General features: G+C 35.6%; 1 protein-coding gene across 4 annotated transcripts in view; it reads right to left on the minus strand.

Moving 5' to 3' along the window:
- Window positions 1–21,234, minus strand: part of CDH12 (cadherin 12) — a 540,002-nt gene that overhangs the window by 109,511 nt on the left and 409,257 nt on the right. For all 4 annotated transcript variants that reach the window (XM_061449266.1, XM_061449262.1, XM_061449263.1 and 1 more), the window contains exon 4: window positions 6,649–6,943. In XM_061449266.1, the coding sequence (XP_061305250.1) occupies window positions 6,649–6,943 (295 nt within the window). The remainder of the gene's footprint in view (window positions 1–6,648; window positions 6,944–21,234) is intronic.

A 21,234-nucleotide genomic window follows, 5' to 3' on the forward strand; every position in this document is an offset into this window, starting at 1 on the left:
AGCTTTTATTTGCGACTTGTAATTTTCTGTCTACATCTCAGTGTTGTTTTTTTCCCATTTCTTGGTACACATACATGGTAAAAACTTTTTTACCAAAAGGCTAAGCTGTCATAAACTGTCTTTCCTGCTTCTCCTTCCTTAAAACTCACCTTTCTTTCCACTGGATATAAAACTTAGTTGGATGATCAGTACAGAAGCTGGCTTAGTTGCTTGTTGGATTTTGGGTTTGGTTTTTTTTGTTTGTTTTTTTTTTTTTACAATTAAAAAAAAATATCCAAAAGACAAAATCTGTAATTAATGAAGCAGATCTAAGTGAGAAACCACTGAAACTATGAAGGGTAAAATGCCATCTGACATAGCCACAAGACAGAGAACTGAAAGACAGTGCTGGAACATGAATTTTTTTGGAAAGTGGCCTGTATTACCTAGGGCACCAGGCAATGGATGAATCTGCACACTGTAATAAAGTACTAAATTAGAGGACATGTGGATACGACCTTGTAAGGGGGGAGTCAGTACAGTTTTGTGAAGGGAAGCCACTCTTCACAGAGACTGTTAACCTATTGGGTGAATCAGTAAGTATACAGATCTAGATTACTTGCACAGATTAACAGTTATCTAAATTTCCAAAAAGATTTCATCAAGGTTTCTAAGCAAATGCTTTACAAAAGAAGAATAAACAATAAAGAGAGAACAGCCTTTTCTATTATAATATCAAAATAAAAACAGAAATCAAATGGTAGGAATAAAGTGCCAGTCTTTACATGAAAGGTGGGTTGCCACTGGCATCTCACTTGGATCTGAACTCACAGGTTGCCAGTAAAAGAGTATATAAGCAGTTAATGAGTTGACAAAATGAAAGCTTGACTGCAGAATGTTACAGGGGTATCTTAATGTAACAAGTATCTGGGGATAGGGGATTTCACACTGATGAATACGAAGTAAGAGGCATGGGAAAAAACACCTTATCAGTACTTTCACAAAGGTGGGTTGTAGCTCAGTTCCCTATTAATTCTTCATCTTGTGATCACTGTGGAAAATTCTTCAAAGTTTTCATCTCAATGATCAACAGTGGACAAAAAAGGGAAAATGACTGACGGGATTTATTAGACAAGGAAAGGAGAATAAATAAGAATATTCAAGATATTTGTATATGGAATATGACATCCAATTCCCATCATTTTCTTTAAGGACTTGATAACACCAGAGAAAAGCATGGAGACCAGGGAGGAGCTGCAGGGCCTTCAGACAGGGGCTGGCAGATTATAATGCCAGTTACCTCTCCATGACCATGTGTAATACCATTCAAAAATGTCTGGCCTCTGCAGTTTCCCAAAGTAGTATCATCCACAACAGCCTGGGTACACCTCTGGAAGCCCTTAAAAATATACTGCCAGAAGCTAGGATTCTATACCAAGAGAAGGATCACTCTGTATTTGCTCCAATACTTTATAGTTCTTCCTTCCCTAGGCTCTGCTCGTTGTAAGCTTCAGGCTAAACTCAGGCACAGGGTACTAAGCTATGCCTCACCAAAGTGCAGGTTCCTACCCACCAGTTCATCAGGTTAGTTTTTTATATGTTCTAATCCTTTCCCATAAAACAACATAGATATATATACTAAATATATGTTCCATTTGTGAATGCATATATATAAGACTTTAACAATGTTTAAATATAAGCCAATGTTTAAGTATAAACCCATTAAGTATTCACTTCAGAAGTAAAATTGCCATAAAATTTATAGAGACAATTTTATGCAGTCACTACCATGAGAACAAAATCCGTAACACTCTTCAAGTAGCTGCTTTGCGCCAAAGAGGATACTCAGTAAAAATAATCTGGTACCAACTTTCTAGTATCATTGACCATTTTAGCATTAAAATGTAGTGTTACAATTGAGGCAGTTTCAAATAGAATATTCAAGCCTAAACAGTACACAGCTATTTAATGAGAACTTTTTGCATTATTTGTTAATAACAAAAAAGGCAGAATAATTGCCATTGTGATCTGGAATTCGTAGATCCTTCCTGAGCAATGAAGAGTTAATCTAGTGGAAAAGGTATGAAATGAAATTACCTGGGAAAGAACATATGGAATCTATATGTTATGAAATTGATGGGTTTAGTACAGCCTTAGTTGCTGTACCCTTAGTTGCCTACCATAGAGGAATAATGGAAAGAATTTAGAAAATAATTAGGAGACTGTGACAGTAGAAATTACAAATTTGTCATGTGTGATACATATGATCAATTAAAATCAGCATAATCAGTAAAAAAATTAATGAGAAATGCAGATGAATTTCTGTGCATATTTTTACATACAAATATATAAAAATATATTATATTTCCTTGAATGTATGCTTAATGCTGGTATGCTCTTACTCTCAGTCATTTGGACTGATAGTTTTAATAAGGAGGTAACCTTGGTTTAAACTCATGATATGTATTTCCATGCTTACATGAACTATATTGCAACAGAAGCTAGCACAGCTGCCAGAAGCAACACCATTGATTAAACTATACTAAAGGACAACATATTTTGATAATATTAAATTGCAAATGGCAAAATTATAGCCCCCTTTTCAGTCCTCATGCATAAATTTCCATTTCTGGTTTGTTCTACATTTTGGAAATCTTATTGAATCAAGGCAATATTTTCAAATAAAAGTATTGATAAAACCAATCCAGTAGCAGAAAAAAATATATTAGAAGTCCAGTCCTTAAGGTTTTATAAGTCTCTTATTAGGCACAGGGTAACAGCATGGCAATCTCTGTTCTTAAAATATTAGTTCTATGTTGTAATCTGACACTACCTGCTGAGTTTCACTGCAGGCTATTTCACATCATTGCCTTTTCCCAGGTAATTACCACCATTAAGGATTCTGCACCCATTTGTTATATGAGCGATACACTGTCAACATTGGAGGTACCAATATCCAATACAGAAACTATGCACACTTGGAAAGTATCAGAAATAATGGGAATCATAGATGGGTCCAGTAGCCCGCATGTTACACCAGTTGGTAACCAAAGGGCTTCTCAAGAGAAGGACTTTTGTACCTGTGATTGACTGTCCTCTCTGTCATAGATGAGCAGATTACAGAGCATGTATGAAAGGAGCAAGGCTAGATGGCCATTCCAGCCTTTGGCATTGAACAGGTAGGTGTCCCAGTTTGTAGTGGGCTTATATTAGAATTTTAGAGAACAGTAAACATCCTGCTAACATTTTATTCTTAGTAAAAAACATATGAAGGAATTTGGCTCCAAGCAAGGAATGCACCACCAAGTAAAAATGACAATCCTAAAATTATCTTTTTTTTTGAGAAAAATCTAAGACATGCATTACCATCATCTTTTTTAAAGAGTGGTATTGATTAAAGGGAAAACCAACCAAACTCCAGTGTACAGAAACTTGCAGAAGAAACTTCAATATAACCTCAAATTTCAATGGAAAAAAATTTCCACCTAAAATATGCATGGAAAATAACACAACAAAGTTCTTTGAAAATCTACATGAAAACCTTGGATATGACAGATATCTGTAAATAATATTTTTGTGCAGAAAGCCAGATATTGAGTATCCTACAAACTTCCATGTCTTTGTACCTTTTCTGGAAAAAAAAATTCATCAAAGTCCAGGATAAAGATGACACACAGTTTTCTTACAACTCTGTGACTGGAACTCAGAACCTGGGGATGAGTGCTATGGCATTTTTTCAGCCACCAAAGCTTCAGCAACAGAAATTAGAAGGCCAGAGATATTACAAAACCAAGAATACTACAGCCATGAAAATTTCTAAAATGTGTGTAAGGGGTCTGAAGTACACTTACCTTCCCAAGACTGTCCAGCCCCATGTAATCCTTTGTTATGGCTGCAGACTATGGTGCCTCAAGTGTGTTTTATACAATTCACTGTATTTCACTTTATCCCAAATGGAACATATACTGTGTGTTTGCAGTGGGTTTTAAGTCTTCAGGACTTTATTAGCTACTTAGCCGCCCTCTAGCTGCCTTTCAACATGAATTCTGCTGTTCAAATTTTGCTCCTTATTATTAATAGACTTAGAATAAACTAGGAAACAGAGTAAACCTTTGCATGTATCATGCAACAATAAAAGACAGCAAGTCACTAGTCAGAGAGGCTAGTCAGGCTCATAGAAATAACTAGGAATGGGGAAAAAAGGTCATGCTTTGGTGCATTTCCCACAATGGAAACAGTGTGAATGAGTGCAGTTCATAATAAATACTGTTGCAAAAATATAGGAAGTGAAGTTTAGGACATTTCGGAATTGGAAAGTGACAATTAGAAAATGAAAATGTAAAAAAATAGATGAGAGGAAGAGTTTATCAGGGTTTTTGCCTAAGCCAAGGCAACCATATGCTGCACCAGCTAAAAAATCAAAGTGATTTTCAATGTCAGCCTCAGGCAGTGGGAGGTCTAGGCATCTCTATAGGTGCAACTAAATGGTTGATGATGGGGAACAGTAGTTTTAGATCCTCTGAGAAATATGTGCTTACATAAGGTAGCAAAAGCATAGATAAGAGAGAGTAAGAGAGTGGAGAGACCTACATTAGAGAAGGCACAATTTCCTGGCACATTGCAGGCAACAGAAGGCATTTCTAGATATTTTTGCTGCAAGTAAACCAAAAGCAGAATTTTTTTATCATCTTTAGCAACCACTAATTGGAGTTTAGGCCTCCATTTAGGGCACTATTTCCTTGTCTTAACTTCTTCAATTAATTTTCATCCATCTTTGATTTTTCTTATAGAGGAAGATATAAACTCTTATGAATAAATCTTCTGCAGATAGTGATATGACTGAATAAAGTGAAGATCAAGAGGATGCATTTTTGCCATGGCATCTACTGCTGTTTTTCTAAAGGAGAATAAACAGAAAAAGCATTTCTTTTAAGACATGTGCATGACACCGCATACTCGGTTGCATCTCATTTAGTCAATGCAACTCCCAGTCAATGTAAAAGCCACAATGCATGGCACACCTTGAAGAGAGTTTCCCATGAAATAAAACTGCTGTTAGCATTTTGTCTGCTACTGCATACACATATTTAAGAAATACGACAGGAAGATGGAGAGAAAGCAACAGAATGAGAATGATTGCATGTATCGTGTTCCGCTGTCTAAATAGCATTATTTGTTATTACTTTGCTCATTTCTCTCTGATCAAGTCTTTAAAACAATTGCACAAATAAACATACATTCACTGTTGGGAAAATTATATTCTGAACTTGCCACAGAAACAGATTTGAAAATATAATGAATGTTTGCCATCTATAAATAATATAACTGTAAGTGATATCACTGGGCATCTCTACAGGGGCAACAACAGTAGTGCACCTAAACAGTGAATTTATACATGAACCTCTGTGGGTGACTATAATGAACTCTTCTCTATATTTGCATGAGATTAACAAGATCATCTCTACATGTCTACTCATACCACTTTTTACCACATTCTACCACAAAATCGAAAATACTACCTCATTAATTCCATATAGCAACTTTTGTAGGTAGCTAGTTGCCTCCTGGATTATCTTTCAAAACATCACCATGTGAGCTGCATAGCTGGAAGTGCAACAGGATCCCTCTTCACATTTCAGAGCCAGAAAACTTCCAAAACTGTTAGCAACTACAGGGAGTATTATATGACTAATACTGGCTTGTGAAGTACTGGGAAAAGACAGCTTAGGAGAGAGAATGGCAATAAACTGAAGCTAGCACTGTGAAGTTAAAGACCTCCCAACCAAGAATGAATTAATTTCTGGTGCCCGCGGGGAAGCCCAACATGCCATCTGGCAGCAGGATACAAGCAGTGTGCTTGTGTTGCAAACACACTGCTCAGGACCACTGCCGAATCAGCCATCAGGCAGAGACCCAAAGGGCCAATTTAGTCTATTCTCCTGCTCCAAAGCAGGATCAGTGCTTTTTATGACTTTTCTGGCAAATGTCTATCATGTTGTGAAAATCTTCAAACAAAAACCTGTTCCAGTTTTTTTTCTTTTTCTTAAGAATCCAATGCACTCAGTATTTTCTTGGACATTAGGTTTTTGAGACCTTGAACTAGTCTTGCTGAGCCTCTCTGTCCTGTTCCTGCATTGTGGAGGGTCAGGTGAGGGAAATTGTTAACTTTCAGCACTCACAGCGTAGCAGGACTTCATAAAGAATTGTCCCCTAACTTACAATTAGGGGATCATGCACGTGCTGTAGGAATTTTACAGCCATGAAAAGATAAGAACAGTAAGTGGCAAGAGGCTGTTATAGAATCTAATTCTGTACAGGAAACAGCCAACATAAAATAGAGAGGCGAATGCACTTCACCATGTGAAATAATATATGGGGGGTACACAGAACCCCTGGACATTAGCTTACCTGCATGAATATATATATTTTTTTCTTCCTGTTCTCAGAGACTGTCACAGGCAAGAGAATGAGTTTCTATATAAACAAATAAAGCTAAACCAAAACTGGAATCTGTATATTTCTATGCACAGAGTGAGACATTTTGAATAGTAAGTTTTAGAAGTTATATTTTCATTTCATCCTTCTCTTTCTTTTCTCAGCAGGAAATGCACATTGAGATACTTAAGTAATATGCAATTAGTTATCAAGTGTTTAAAGCTTCTTACTCACCCACTGGAGACATTTCTGGGACACTGGCAACATAAGGCCCATCCAGAAACTTTGGCTCATTATCATTAATGTCCTGCACTTTGATGATGAATTCTGATTCTGGCTCTAGTGGTTTCTTGGTGTCAACATCCACAGCCTGAGCCCGGAGTGTGTAGAAAGGTTTTTCTTCTCGATCTAGGCTCCTTATGGCATGAATATCTCCTGTGGTCTCATCAATGGTAAAAACAGTGCCAGCACCATCTCCCGAAAGGGTATATTTTACAGTGCCCACTCCCTTGTCCAAGTCAGAATGAAGCTTGAGAACACAAAAACAAAAACCAAACCAAACAAACAAACAAAAAAAAAAAAAAAAAAAAAAAAAAACCAAACAAAAAAAAACAAAGAAAAAAGAGGAAAAGAACATTAATGGCTTTTTCTAGGTGGGAAGAAAATTATTGGGGTTTGTTTGTTTTTTTTCTCTTACATAATAAAAGGTGCAATTTCATAAGTAGTCCTTAACTACCTCTATGTGCATGAAAACATTTGGATAGCATGCTATCTAATATTTTTACGCCCATCTAGTACCCAGCACACAGAGCATTTTAAAATCTTATCTACTTTTTCCCATGAATACTGTCCATTAATAAAACTGCAGTGAAGCAGGACTTTGGATTTGTTATAAAATGATATTTAAGACCTAGGATGGAAAACCACCAATAACCACATCAAACAAACATGAGGTGACATGAGAGACTGTCAAACGCTTTCATGGGTTTTGGCTTTCAATAAAGTAGAAGGGAAATATCCAATTTTCATTTCACAAACAAGAGCTTGACAGAACCCTAAACTCAAATTCAAAGTAAAACCTGGTTTAAAAAAGACAATATACACTTCTTAATTACAGTAAATGCTAAACAGAACTAAAAGTACTACTTCTCACACAAATATTTGATCTGTCCTTTGTTTATATTATGTCCAAATATTTGTTTCTGTCCTTTCAGAGACAGTTACATGGCACTGTGAAGCTAGTATTTCTCTTCCTTATTGGAAGAATACAAAACTCAGTCATTTCTGCTTTACCTCAATTATTTCTGCCTCAAATACCAATATACACATTTTCAGGCTATTAGTACGTTAAATTTCTATTTCTAATTTGAAAAAAATACTTGAATATAAGTTCTTGGATGTTTTTTGTCCATTTGATCACTGTCTACACCGCTATAATGTGGCCTTAAACACTATTTCAAACGCAGGAGTTTTTGAAATCGTAATACAGTATGATGAACTTCTTTCTCAGGTGCCTTTATCTCTTTCATGCTCATCTTTTAAATATATCTGACATTTCTGAATAGATACTCAAGGTTACATCACTGATGCTGAAACAGTTTTTAAAATATTTGCCCACTTGTTCCACCTAATGAGGACCAGAGAGATCTCCTATAATGGACAGAGGCTGCAATGGAGTTTTTGAGACTGAATTCCCTTAAGCAGTAAAGTGATTATGGATATAGGCTTTATTTACATGATGTACTGCCCAAGGTGAAACATAATAGAGGAAACATAGGACATGAAAAGAGATTACATAGAAAATGAATTACTGAGAAACTAAATGGTTTTGGTAATGGGGCAAGAAGCTAAGCCCAGAGAAAGAGGTAAAGGCAACTATTAACATTTATAGCTATTGGCTTGAAATTGGAAATAGATCTTTGTGACTGTGGAAGAGGTCATGGTATGTGGGAAGGGCGAACACGAATGTAGTCTCTTCTTTGTCTACTTTTGTCTCAGTGAATGCACTAGATTCTGATCTTTCATTGAGCTGCCCCCTGCATGTGATTTATATTACCCCTCCAGTCTGAAGTTACAGCATTTTGCTACTCAGGTATTAGATATTTCCTTGCTTGCAAAATGAAAAGATAATGCATCCTATGATAATTAATGTGTATTTCTTCCTCTTTGTCTCACAGGCTTCCTCCTGTTTCATTATACCTGCGCAGTTAAAATAGCATTTTCCTTCCATCATCATATAGAAGCATACAGACACACATGAAGTGGAAAAAAAAACTAAAATCAAAATTGTGATGATAAGAAAGTTCAAAGAAAAAATCTTAGAGATTTATAGGGGGAAAACACATTTTCTCGCTAGTATCCCTGTATTACATAAAATATGTTGGGCTTTATTGTGAAGTCTACTTTGTCCCATACTCCTGGAAGGAAGAATATCACAGAGCAAAACAACGTAGTTTCGAAGCAGGGATTTGTAAACAGGGAAGCTTGCCAAGAATATTGTCTGTACTGCCACCTCCTGTCATCCAATTTGGCAGTAAAGCTGAGATTGCTGAGTGTCTCTCTGGTTGCCAGCTGAAGGTTTTATGTTCAACTAGTGAAAAATCAGACTGCATTGCATGTGTTACCTGAGCACTTGGAGTATACTAGAGAGAAATAATTACAGTTGTTTGCCCTATTTGAGGAAAAAGGCAAAAATTATAACAAGAAAGCAGCAAAACAAGGGATCCAAACAGAAGGGGAGAGTGAAATACAAGGATAAGCACAAGCATAGCTTGTTTTTCAAATGCATTTGAGCAAAAAAGCTTTATAACTGGCAGCATTATCAATTCCACAGTTATAGATGTATTTACTGTGCTTCACAAATATCACTCAGCTAGTATAACCTAGGAACCATTCCATTAATTTAAGCAGAGTTATATTGTTTTGCAATAGAAGGGATCTGTCACATTAAACTAATTCATCAAATCCTGCTAATCTGCTGATTTCAATACAGGCTTCTTAGATGTAGTTGCTGGACAAAGGGCAAACGCATGCTTGTTTGTAACCCACATTGAGCCTTGCAATTTGTGGGACAACTCAACATTACAAAGTGTCTAATTACTGTAGGGTAACGGCTGACTGATTTAATTTAAAATAACAAAATTTTCCAACAATAAAAGGCAGACAATACTGATATTCAGATGCAAGGATGGAGAGTGAGAACCTAGCATTAGTTGGACTTGCACAACACTAGAAAATTATCCTGACTTTCAATTTTACAGAAAGCAGTTTAGGCTAAAGAATAAGTGCTTGCTCGTGAGTCTCTGATTTATTTGTTACAAGCTTTATTGTACTGGAAGAAAACCTTTTTTTTTTTTCTTTTGTGCTGAAAAACATACATAAGATTTGTGAGAGAATAGTTTAATGACCAAGTATCCTGCAATAGTTTTGGGTTTGTGGCCTATTTCTCCTTCTTGCTTGTACCTATTTTCTAATCCTTGCTCCTCTGCGATTTGAGCAAAACTACAGGGCAATAGAAGAGGTGCTCAAATATTACCTCCCCCCCCCAGTGTGTTTACGTTTCAGAATTACTTGAATTTACTGCAAGAGAGTGGTACAAATGATTGCATTCAAAAAAACTACAGGCAACAGAAGAGGTGCTCAAATCTTACCACCCCCCCAGTGTGTTTACGTTTCAGAATTACTTGAATTTACTGCAAGGGAGTGGTACAAATGATTGTATTCACATGGATTTTTCTTACTGTTTTCTCTGGAAATCCTAAATATTAAAAATGCCAGAAAGGTTTGGAAATGTAATGTATTAATTTCTACTTTTTGCTAAAATCTGCAGTTATTCTTACTACTGAAGTAACACAAAATTTAGTGTCAGATCTTTGGGCAAATATGCCCCAAGTGTAAAGTTAATGATGTCTTGCAACAAACTCTTTTCGTTCAGGAAATTGTAAGTATTTTTTTATGATGGCAGATAAAGACATATCATCCCATAATTCTTGCTAATGTGTGCAAACAATAACACATATGGCAAAGGAAATGACTGATAAAAAAATAAAAGTATGAATAATGAGATGGAGACTGTTGTGAAAAAAATTGCATAAATTTATGTAGAAATTATGGAAGTGTTTTTGAATCATATACAATACCATATGCCAAACTGAGACAGTCTACAAGTCCATGTCATCTAGCAATCTGCTTCAGAGGAGATGAAAAAGTTGGTAACAACACACAAGTACATCTGGAAGAAATGATTCAGTCCTTCAGGCTCCTATGCCCAATTCCTAATAAGCAGTATGATTATTCTTACTTTAACAGTAAATTAAGACCTTAATGCTTCAATAACTCAATTAATAAACTCCATGTCACTTCAAGAATTCATACATTTGTACAAAAGACTTGATGTTACATACGAAGCCACATGAAAGATCAAGAAATGCATTAGTTAATATACTTCAAGAATTGCTGTATACTCCTAGCTAAATTCAATATGGCAGTAGTATGGATCAAAAGTACTTGTTCCTCAGTGCTGATTTGCTCCTCAGTATGTTGTGCATCTTATCCTCAACTGTTAATCTTTTCTTAAACATGTCAATGACTTGCATTATTAAACTTACAACAATTTGGAAAATAAAATTTGTAAATTCACAGGCATGGGTAAAGAAATCAGAAGAATTTAACAAATTGTGAGATAGTCTAGCCTTAAGATGAAGTAATCACTATACCCTCACAGAGGATGCAAGAACACGGAATATGACATTCACTAACATTGCTGTGATGTTAATTTCACAGCAATACACATTTTGAAAAGTTGTTTTATGAACTGACTGATTTCCTTTCTGAATTTCTCATATATATACCACAAAAAAAAAAGAGAAAGTAAAAAAGTTGTAAACATCGAGGAATGTGTAACATCCCTAAATTAATATATTCACCCTGTGATATATTCTGAGATTCTAGGCTTTATTTCATTGCCAATTTCAAAGGCTGAAAAAAACTCCACAGTTCAATTTATTTATTGGTAGCAGATAAATTTAAATGCTGTACTGCAGTGCATAGCTGGGCTGAAAATGCTGCTAAATGTTCCAAGATATTAACCCTTCCTTACATGCACGTACTAGTTATCCATCTCAAATCTGTCTCTTTACATCATTTTTCATTATGCAATATATTTTAGGACCTTAGTCCATTATTTCCTCTGCCTGTTTCTACTTCCAGGTATCTCCACCTACTCTGTAGCCACCAGGTCTTCCCCCTATCCTTTCTTGGTTAAGGTGTGCAATAAAAACTGAAAAGTAAAAATAGCCACTCAACTCAAGTATTGCCTAAGACTGTAAACAAGGGATGATGTTCTGAACTGAGGAAAGGAAAATACGTTGTTGTATGGAAAACATAGATACAAGCAGAACTATTTTGGCAATTCTCTACTAAAAAAATCCTGTGTGTTGGAACAGGGATGCCCATTACAGGAGAGGAGGGTGTAAATGAGCCTAGAGAAACCTTTGATACTAACCACCTAAGAAGACTTTCTAATTGGAACATCGCCCTTTTAAAAGACACTTACTCTACACATATTTTCTTTTGGCAAGAATTCTATGGTCTACACAGACTACACAGTTCCTCTAAAAACCTGATAATTAGATTTTAATGTATTGGTTTCATACAAACTTTTTTTTCCCTTCCCTCTAAAAATACATAAGAGCTGAAAAACTTTCCCAGATAAAAGGGGAGTGCATTTTTCAGACACAATTTAGGAAATTGAGTAATAAAACCACAATTGCTGCTAATCAAACCTAATCAAATATTTTTCTTTCCTCTCCTCTCCATAATAGCCCACACCCTCCTTCCCCCTCCATTTAAGGGCAAGGCAACATCAGCTCACGACACAGTGAACTGTTTCTTGACCCTAAATATCTGGATTACCTAGGTCATCTTCTGAATAGTCAGCATACATTAATCAGGAAAGATTGCAGACTGAAGCTTGTGTTGGGAGGACTCAGTACACTACTACAAAATAGCTCAGTTGAGCAACAATCTGCAAAATAGGCATATGAAAAGAAGTAGCAACTAAAATCATAGAAACATAGAACCATAGAACCATTTAGGCTGGAAATGACCGTTAAAATCATCAAGTCCACCTGCAAAATCACAGAATCAACTAGACTGTAAAAGACCTTCAAGATGAAGTCCAACCATTACACCAGGACTGCCAAGACCGCCACTAACCAATACCACTGGGGGCCTCATCTACAGAGTTTTTGAATACTTCCAGGGGCGGTGATTCCATCACTTCCCTGGGCAGCATGCTCCAATACTTGATTACTCTCTGAAGAATTTTTTCCTAATATCCAATCTAAACATCCCCTGGCACAGCTTGAGGCCATTACATCTTGTTCTATTGCTTCTTACTTGGGACAAGAGACCAACCCCCACCTCACTACCACCTCCTTTCAGGTAGTTGTAGAGAGCGATAAGGTCACCTCTAAGCCCTCTCTTCTCCAGACTAAACAGCCCCAGCTCCCTCAGCCATTTGTCATCACACTTGTGCTCCAAACCCTTCACCAGCTTTGCTGCCCTTCTCTGGGCCTGCTCCAACACCTCAATGTCTCTCGTGTAGTGAGGGGCACAGAACTGAACACAGTATTCGAGGTGCAGTCTCACCAGTGCCAAATACAGGCGGATGACCACTGGCTGGGCCCTGCTGGCCACACTTTCTGATACAGGCCAGGATGCCGTTGGCCTTTTTGGCTGCCTGGGCACAAGCTGGCTCATGTTCAGCAGCCACCAACCAGCACTCCCAGAAAAATGATGAGGTAAAAAAAAAAAGAAAAAAGGAAGAAGAAAAGAATGATGGTTTTTAAAGGACATTTGGAAAAGATGGTTCTGTTTCCTTTTAAGACTAAAAATTATTTGCAATAGGAAGGGGTGTCTTTCTACTAGCTTTGTACAGGGCTTTTACAAGAAATTCCCATGAACAACTGGGCTTTCTAAGGGCTATTAAAATTTTAAACAATAAAAACATCAATTAAAAGATGTATACATATATAAAAATAAAAATATAAATATATTCATAAAAAATATACCAATATAAAAAATACTTATTTGAACTAGCAAGCTGTGCATATCTTATCACCATGGCTAATTTTCTCAGGGGTGTATTGCTATGGATTTTTTCCCTATGTTTAGTAAAATTTCTACTTCCAAGAACTGGCATTTTTCTGTCTAATTTTTTATAGAAATAGTAATAGAAAACAGGGTTCTGCCTTTTTCAGTATCTTTTGTACACTGTCCAAATTGGATTAGAGTACTTTCTTATTCAAGAGGAATTAAATAAAAAAGGTTTTCTACTCTTTTTCTAGTGATTCCTGTTTGGCAAATAAAGCTGAGCTTTATTTAAATTAAAACATCAATTATCCAATTAAATAAAACATTATCTCTTTCCATTATGGGGATTTAGTTTATGCATACTAAGACCAGACTTTTCCAATAATGACTGTGGTTGTCAGTTAGTAATATGATGGCAAGTAAGTCATTAGCAAGGAATAAAAACAGTACCTCACTTGGTCAGGTTCAAATGAATCCTTAATCCTATCATCACTGACTTGAGAGGTCAAGGATTGTTAATTTCCTAATTAATGAATAATTTTGTTGCATTATGCAGAATTCAACAATAACATGTAAAAACACATTCCAAAGTATATCTATTTTTCTTTCATGAAATTATATTGCACAACACAAGAGGGATGTGGACCTGCTCAAGTGAGACCAGAGGAGGGGCATGAAGCTGATCAGAGGGCCAGAGCACCTCTCCTTTGAGGACAGGGTAAGACAATTGGGTTGTTCAGGCTTGGGGGGGACCTTATAACAGTCTTCCAATACTTAAAGGGTGGCTGACAAGAAATCTGGACAGGGATTTATTACAAAGGCATGTAGAAATAAGACAAGGGGAATGGCTTTAAGAAGAGAGAGGGTAGATGTAGATTAGATATTAGGAAATAATTATTTGCTGTGAGAGTGGTGAGACACTGGAACGTGTTGCCCAGAGAAGCTGTGGATGCCCCATCCCTGGAAGTGTTCAAGGCCAGGTTGGATGGGGCTTTGAACAACCTGGTCTAGTGGAAGGTGTCTCTGCCTGTAGAAGGGGGGTTGGAGTAGATGATCTTCTCCAACCCAAACCATTCTGTGATTCTATGATTTATGATAGAACAAATATTACTAATTAAAAAAAAGTACACCAGTAAAATAATGAAAGAATAAAAAATCAATAATATTTCATCATAACTTGATTATACAAAAAATTGTATATGTAAGTTACAAGTTGCATATATTTCTTATGATGACTTTTATATCACCATTTCAGCTAGAATTGATGCATACAGAAACTCTCTTAAACTTCAATGTAAGAATCAATATCAGAAGTCTTTTTTTTTAATTAAATTATTCTTACTCAACTTGGCTGGGTCGTGCCATGTATCTTCATGCACTGATGTGGTCTTTTCCTTTCTTTTCACTACTGTGTGCTTGATTCAGCTCTATGGTAAACTATCTGCTGGTTAAAAGGAGTCTGTGCAAGACATCACCTGTTACAAATGAGTGCATTTCAGCTGGCAGCAGTGGAGCTGGTTTGATTTACATCTGTGAAAGCACTGGTGCTCCCTCTGTTCCAGTGTCTGGCTATAGTCCCAGTAGGTAAGTGTGAGCATAGTGTTGATGCCTGAAACTGAGAAATGAGGGAAGAGAATTTGCCATAAACAGGGCTCTGGGCTTTCAGCAGCAGATACTTTTATTCCTTTTCAACGAAATACTTATTTTTTAATTTTAAAAACTAAATAAAATAGAGACAACATTACTATCAAATTCTACATTCTTGCTATTTAGTTGTGCAAGACCCACCAGACTCCCAATGGAATAATTAATTGAAATGGTAAGTATAGAGGGGTTGTGTTCTTTTTAGGTAGCATATACAATTGTAGTATTTCCTTTCTGAACCAGGAATCACTGTAAGAATATAAAAAAGACCTGCATCTCTCTGGATGCCACATACTAACAGTAAAACATTATTCTGCCTTATGTTCCCTGATGTATCCCTTCTACAACATATATAAAAGATCAATGCATGAAAATATGAATTATGCTGCATGAATAAATATAATAAAATATATACCAGGCATGTAGGAAGTCTTTACATGAGACATGTTGCAAGAAAATTTGTAAGCCACTTATTAGAGGAGAGTTTATAATTTCTAATGACTGCCTAATTATATTTACAAAGACAGTCTCTCTGAAGATCACAAGATAACCACTATTCAAAAAGTTGAGAACAGGCAGAAACTTTCTATTGCAAAGTGTCACTGAAATTCAGCTGTTGGCAATGTTAGATGTTTTCAGTCTAAAATCAGGTGGTTTTGAAGTGAAATGACAAATTATTTTTTTTTTTTTCAAGGCTGTGTGAACGGGATCCATTTTCTGTAGAATTATACTCCGTAGATGTCTTAAACTACAAGGTATAAAATCATGGCTTATTTTCATTCTTCTTTCTATGTTAACTACTTGGGCTTTACACAATAAATACCATTAGTGTCAGAGGACAAGTGCTTGAATACCAAATTCAACATGATCAATATATGAGATATTTCATCTCATCTAATGACATTATGGGCATTTTTTTCTTGATTTAATTACCCATGGAAACTATAGCTACAGCTGCTCAGTGGCATTACTTTTTTACTCTCACAGAAATTGCTCTACTGATGCCAGTGGGAATGCATTTCTGCAGGCTGTAGGATTAGCTATGAATATGTCATAGGGAAGACAGCATACTCTGCCATTCTGCTTCCAAAGATGGACAAAAAGACAGCTTCCTGCTGATGGCCACCACAGCAAATATGGGTTATGGAATGATATGCACTGCTAGAAGACACCATGGTTCTGAGCAGCTTCCCACACCTTCCTTCGGTGAGATTCACTTCACCACCCCAAATGTCTAGAGCTAATTGAATTCCTTTGGACTTCTTTTTATCATACTATCCCATTTAGTTAAAACTGTTGAATAACTGGCTTTTGTAAGCCTGGCTCTTCTGAAATTAATGATGGAAAAGTCATTTTTTCTTTATATCAGTATGTGCTTCAATTCTAGTATGATCTTGGGGGGGGGTTAGAGCAAAGGCCTATTAAATTCTGTTAGTGCTGATTAAATTTTCTTCTTTTTGATATTCCCCTTAATATATTTTTTCATTGCTTCAAATATTTTTCTTTAATGAATGCATTGCAAATTAATATAAAAACTCTCTTTCTCATGTATTTAAATTTAACATTACGTTAAAAACAAAAAACCTGTTCTGTAAATCACACTTGCTGTAAAGCACTGTCAGTTGTCTCTTTGCTTGATAATGACAACCTAGAACACATAGGCAATGACAGAATAGATTCTGCCTCAACCTGTCTATCACTATGACAAGGCATGCTATCATAAACTATTTGACCACTTCTCTTTTCTAAACAGGAAAAAAACCCTTAGTTTTTATCACAGAGGCAAAAAAAAAAAAAAAAAAATCAGTTTTAACACACAGAAGGATAATTTTAAGGTATTTACAGGCACAGAATTTTATCAGTGATACAGAGTATCTATCTTCTGAATTTTTAATCTCTTTTTCTTATCTTCAGTTGGCCCTATAACCCCAGGCAAACAAGCATGCCACAACACAAAATAAAATGCAAAATAATCCAGCAGTCATGAATCAATAATGTTTAATGTGTATGAGTGATAGGAATAGAAGGTAGAGCAGAGAAGCTGAAAGACTTCGCAATTCCAAGAAAGAGCAATCGTGTGAATCAAGTTCCAGCTTCAAGATTCCCTCAGAACAATGCTTTTAAAGGCTGTACTAATGAAATCACCTTTTTACACAGCAACTGTTGATTTTCCTCAGGTTCCAGAATCAGTATAGGAAAGGGTTGTGGTGTACATATTTCTTTCATTTTGCTGAAACAGTACAGATAGATGACACACGACATAGTTTGCCTTTTCTTCTAGTTTGACTTACAGAAATATTTTTTTGAAGTTTTGCAAAAAAAATAAAAATAAAAATCTCTTTCAGTGGGGTCTTTTAATTAATTGACCTTTGGATGGGTGAAAACTAAGTTCTTAAGACAGGCAAAATGGCAAATAGAATTTGTTATTCAGGTTTGGATTACCTAAAACAAGCAGCATTTATATGGCACTATGCAGAACTGAATCAAATCATAGATATCCTACATATATGGTAAATTATGGATACATTCACATTTCACATATCATTAAGCTGCACTGGGTGCCTTCTTTTTAATAAAAGTGTCACACCTATGTACTAACAAGCAAAAGAAAATTATTTTCCACAGCTCAAGCCTAAATCATTTCTGCTCAAATGGAACAGTTTAATTATAAGTCTGAACAGCGATTGCCTCTGTTGGATTGTCTCTGCTGGATTGTCCCCGTGTAATTTTTTTTTTTTTTTTAAGTGTGTTGAGTTTGGATGAAGTTATATTTTAGCTATAGCATTTATTTGCAAGATTTATTCATACTTTTAATGGATAAAGAAAAAATGTTCTTAAAAATCAATGGAAAATACAGTATAATAGATAAAGAAATTAAAAAGCTTTAAAATTTGGAACAGAAATGATTGTAAGATTGAAGTAAGACCATTTCCTACAGCTGTGGCTCTACTTATGTATTATACTGAAGAAATAAAAGAACAGCCACCTCTGCTGCTGCTGTTGGAGATGGAGAAGAACAAGAATGCATGGAGTCATTTTTACCCCAGAGACAGAGGGCAACAAGGTTATTGCTACAGAGACGTTGGGAGAAGGAAAAAGCAGGAAGTGAAGTAGAAGAGCTGTGTCTAGATGAGTTTATATGCCATCCCTTTTCTGAAAGAGTTGCTCCATGAAACAACAGAGGTGTTAATTTGTTCCTAATCCTTCTGCATATGGTTCTTCCAGAAGTCCTAGGGAAATGATTTACATGGGCAAAATCTCTCCAGGATCCAGGGAAACCTAATTCTATCATAAAGCTTAAATCTTGGCCTCGGAAAAGTCAATGGCAAAACTCCCATTGTCTCCAATTTTATTCAATAATAATTAGGACCTTGCAAGTACTAGTAGAGTACTCTCCTGCAGAGTAATAGCAGGGTACTCTCCTGCAGAGTGAGAGTAGACATGTTCTTTCATTTTTTTTTAATCCACACACTTTAGTAAGTTTTCTTTTCACTTTAAAGTTTTAACAAACAGTATCTTAAAATTAAAAAACAAAAATATTTTTTTTCTGAAGAAATCAATCACCATCTTTCCCTCCCTCTCTACCTCCTTTCCTCTCTTTGATCTTTCAGAACCTCAAATAATACTATTTGAAGGTTTCAAGATTCAAGAAATGGGATCAACTGAACAGTAAACTCAACTGAACTGATCAAATAATGCTTTTTGCAATTTTAACAATAAACCTTCATTTAGACAGAAATTACTGTGAAATCATTCCACTGGTGCAGGAGTTACTTGTTATGTGACAGGGGTTTTAGATTTTATCCTTTTATCAATGTACATTGAAGCAAGGCTTCTTAGGCTTCTTTCACTGACAAATGTTGCAGCTATTGATAGCTAAATTCACCTGGATTTGAAGTAGCTGTTAATTATGATCAAGGAAGTCATAGTCACAAAAGGAAGTATTTTCTAGTGTTTTTCTCAAAAAAAAAAAAAAAAAAAAATTCCTTTGGTTTGATAGATGATTTGCACATGTCCTTTTTGAACATAAAAACAGACTTAAATAATAATAAATTTATTGACTGGAGACCTTCTAAGCATCAAGCATCACCTATTTCCTTTGCTGTCTGCTTTCTTTCATGGATTTGCCATACACGTCTCAAGTTCATCATCTTGGGACACTTGCTCCAAATATAGAAACCAGAACTGATAAACACATTTGTGCCTCTCTAAAAAGCCAATGTAAACACAAAAAGAAGATAAAGAAGAAATTTCTCCTTTGTTTTGACAAAAAAAAATTTACTCACTGAATAATAAAGAATCTCTACTGTGATCAAGGCACTTTAAGAAAACATACAATCTAGTGAGAGATAAATTTTAACTCTACCTGAAATACACATGTATAGAAACAACATATTTGTTAGAGATCACAGAACACTGGTAACTATTTAGAATCAGATTAATTAATCCAAACCTAATTAGCATCTGTTTGCTAATGAAATTCTTACTCTAGCAATATTTGCATCATAAGTTGAAATAAATTTAACAATAAAGGATAATATAGTCTAATTTCCATAGGACAATAAGTCAACTACTGCAAGAATTCAGTTCATTCAAGAAGGCAATATGTAAACAGAGTGCTTTTGCTTAAACCAAATCAAAGTAACAGATAATTACTCTTATTGACTTAATTTGCCAAAAATGAGTAACCAAAACACAGTAGTTTTTTCTGTAGCTCATCTTTTTTGAGGGGAAAATACTCTGGATACACAAATTACTGAATCTGTGGAAAGCTAATGTTTCCAATTCTATTAACAATTTGATTACAAAAATACTTCTTTTCAATGCAAAGTTATTTGATAAAAAATCTCTTTTTTTTCAAGAATACCAGACATTGATTTATCTTCTGCAGAATTGTAATGTATAGATTCAATGCAGTGAAAACTTCCTTACAAGAGTATTCTCTTCTAAATGTTGCTTGAAATTTGTAATTGAAAAGTATTGCTTTCTAGCAGTAATGCAAGCTGTATTTTCCTATCTCAATCAGAAGGAAAGATCTGGGAAATACTTATAATGTGTGACTATACGAACATAGCAAGTGTAGCTTCTGAAAACAGTGTGTGCAAGCCACCTGTGGAAAGACATGCAAGGCTGTCCTCTGTAGTATTGCACTTTATGTATAGGGAATAACATGCAACTGCCAAAACCCATACCCACAGTAGGCACAATTCTATTTGTACCAGCCACATGCCCCATAGAGCTTGTTCTATTAAAGGAACGATGGGGAGTTTGACTCAATAACAACAGAAAAGGAAAAAGCTTTATGCCCAGAGCTTTCTATCCCTACCTTCACCTTCCCTACCTGCACAGGGAAATAGCCATTCTTGTTGAGCTGCTATGAGATCCAATTTAGAGCTATATCCTTTACTCTAAAACTAAGTCTTTTGAGAGGCTGTCTTAGGGCTATGAAAAGAATACAGTATTCATTTGTAGTGGGCCTTTTTAAGCTTTCAGAATAGATTCATCCCTTTCTGGCATCCAGCTGGCCTTGTTTTGAGTGCTGCAAAATATGCTTCGAAAAATCATCTAGCACAGACAAAAGAAAATATTTAAGAAAAAAAGCGCTTTTGATTTACTGTATGTCTGCCTTAAAAGTGCATATTTTTCATTTTAATGATACATTACAAGAAGCATGAATTGCTGTTGTGGGATGCCAAACACCTGTCACAATGAAATTTCATGCTACGAAATCATGAATAAACTATGTCCCAGAACACTTACAGCCTTATCAAGATGATGTTCTTCTGTGAAAAATCAACTGAATTCTGTATTTTTCATGTATATTTTTAAATAGATAAAATTAGTGAGATACCCCTGCTAAAAATGTTGAAATTCATATATAAATCAAGATTTCTTTGTTAATTTGTTCATTAATTTAATGACCTTTTTAGGCTGGGTTTAGCCAGAATGATTACCAAACCATTATAACACCAATCTCACATAAAATAGAAATAATCTTACAATTAGTTTGCTTTAAGCAATACTTCTAAGTAGTAGAGTTTTCATTACCGGAACAGCTGGTACGTGGAGCACCACTAATTT

This window comes from Pezoporus flaviventris, unplaced genomic scaffold (assembly GCF_033815535.1).
Source record: "Pezoporus flaviventris isolate CSIRO_AGI_PZ_B2104156 unplaced genomic scaffold, CSIRO_AGI_Pfla_v1 ptg000007l, whole genome shotgun sequence".
In the NCBI taxonomy this organism is placed as follows: Eukaryota; Metazoa; Chordata; class Aves; order Psittaciformes; family Psittacidae; genus Pezoporus; species Pezoporus flaviventris.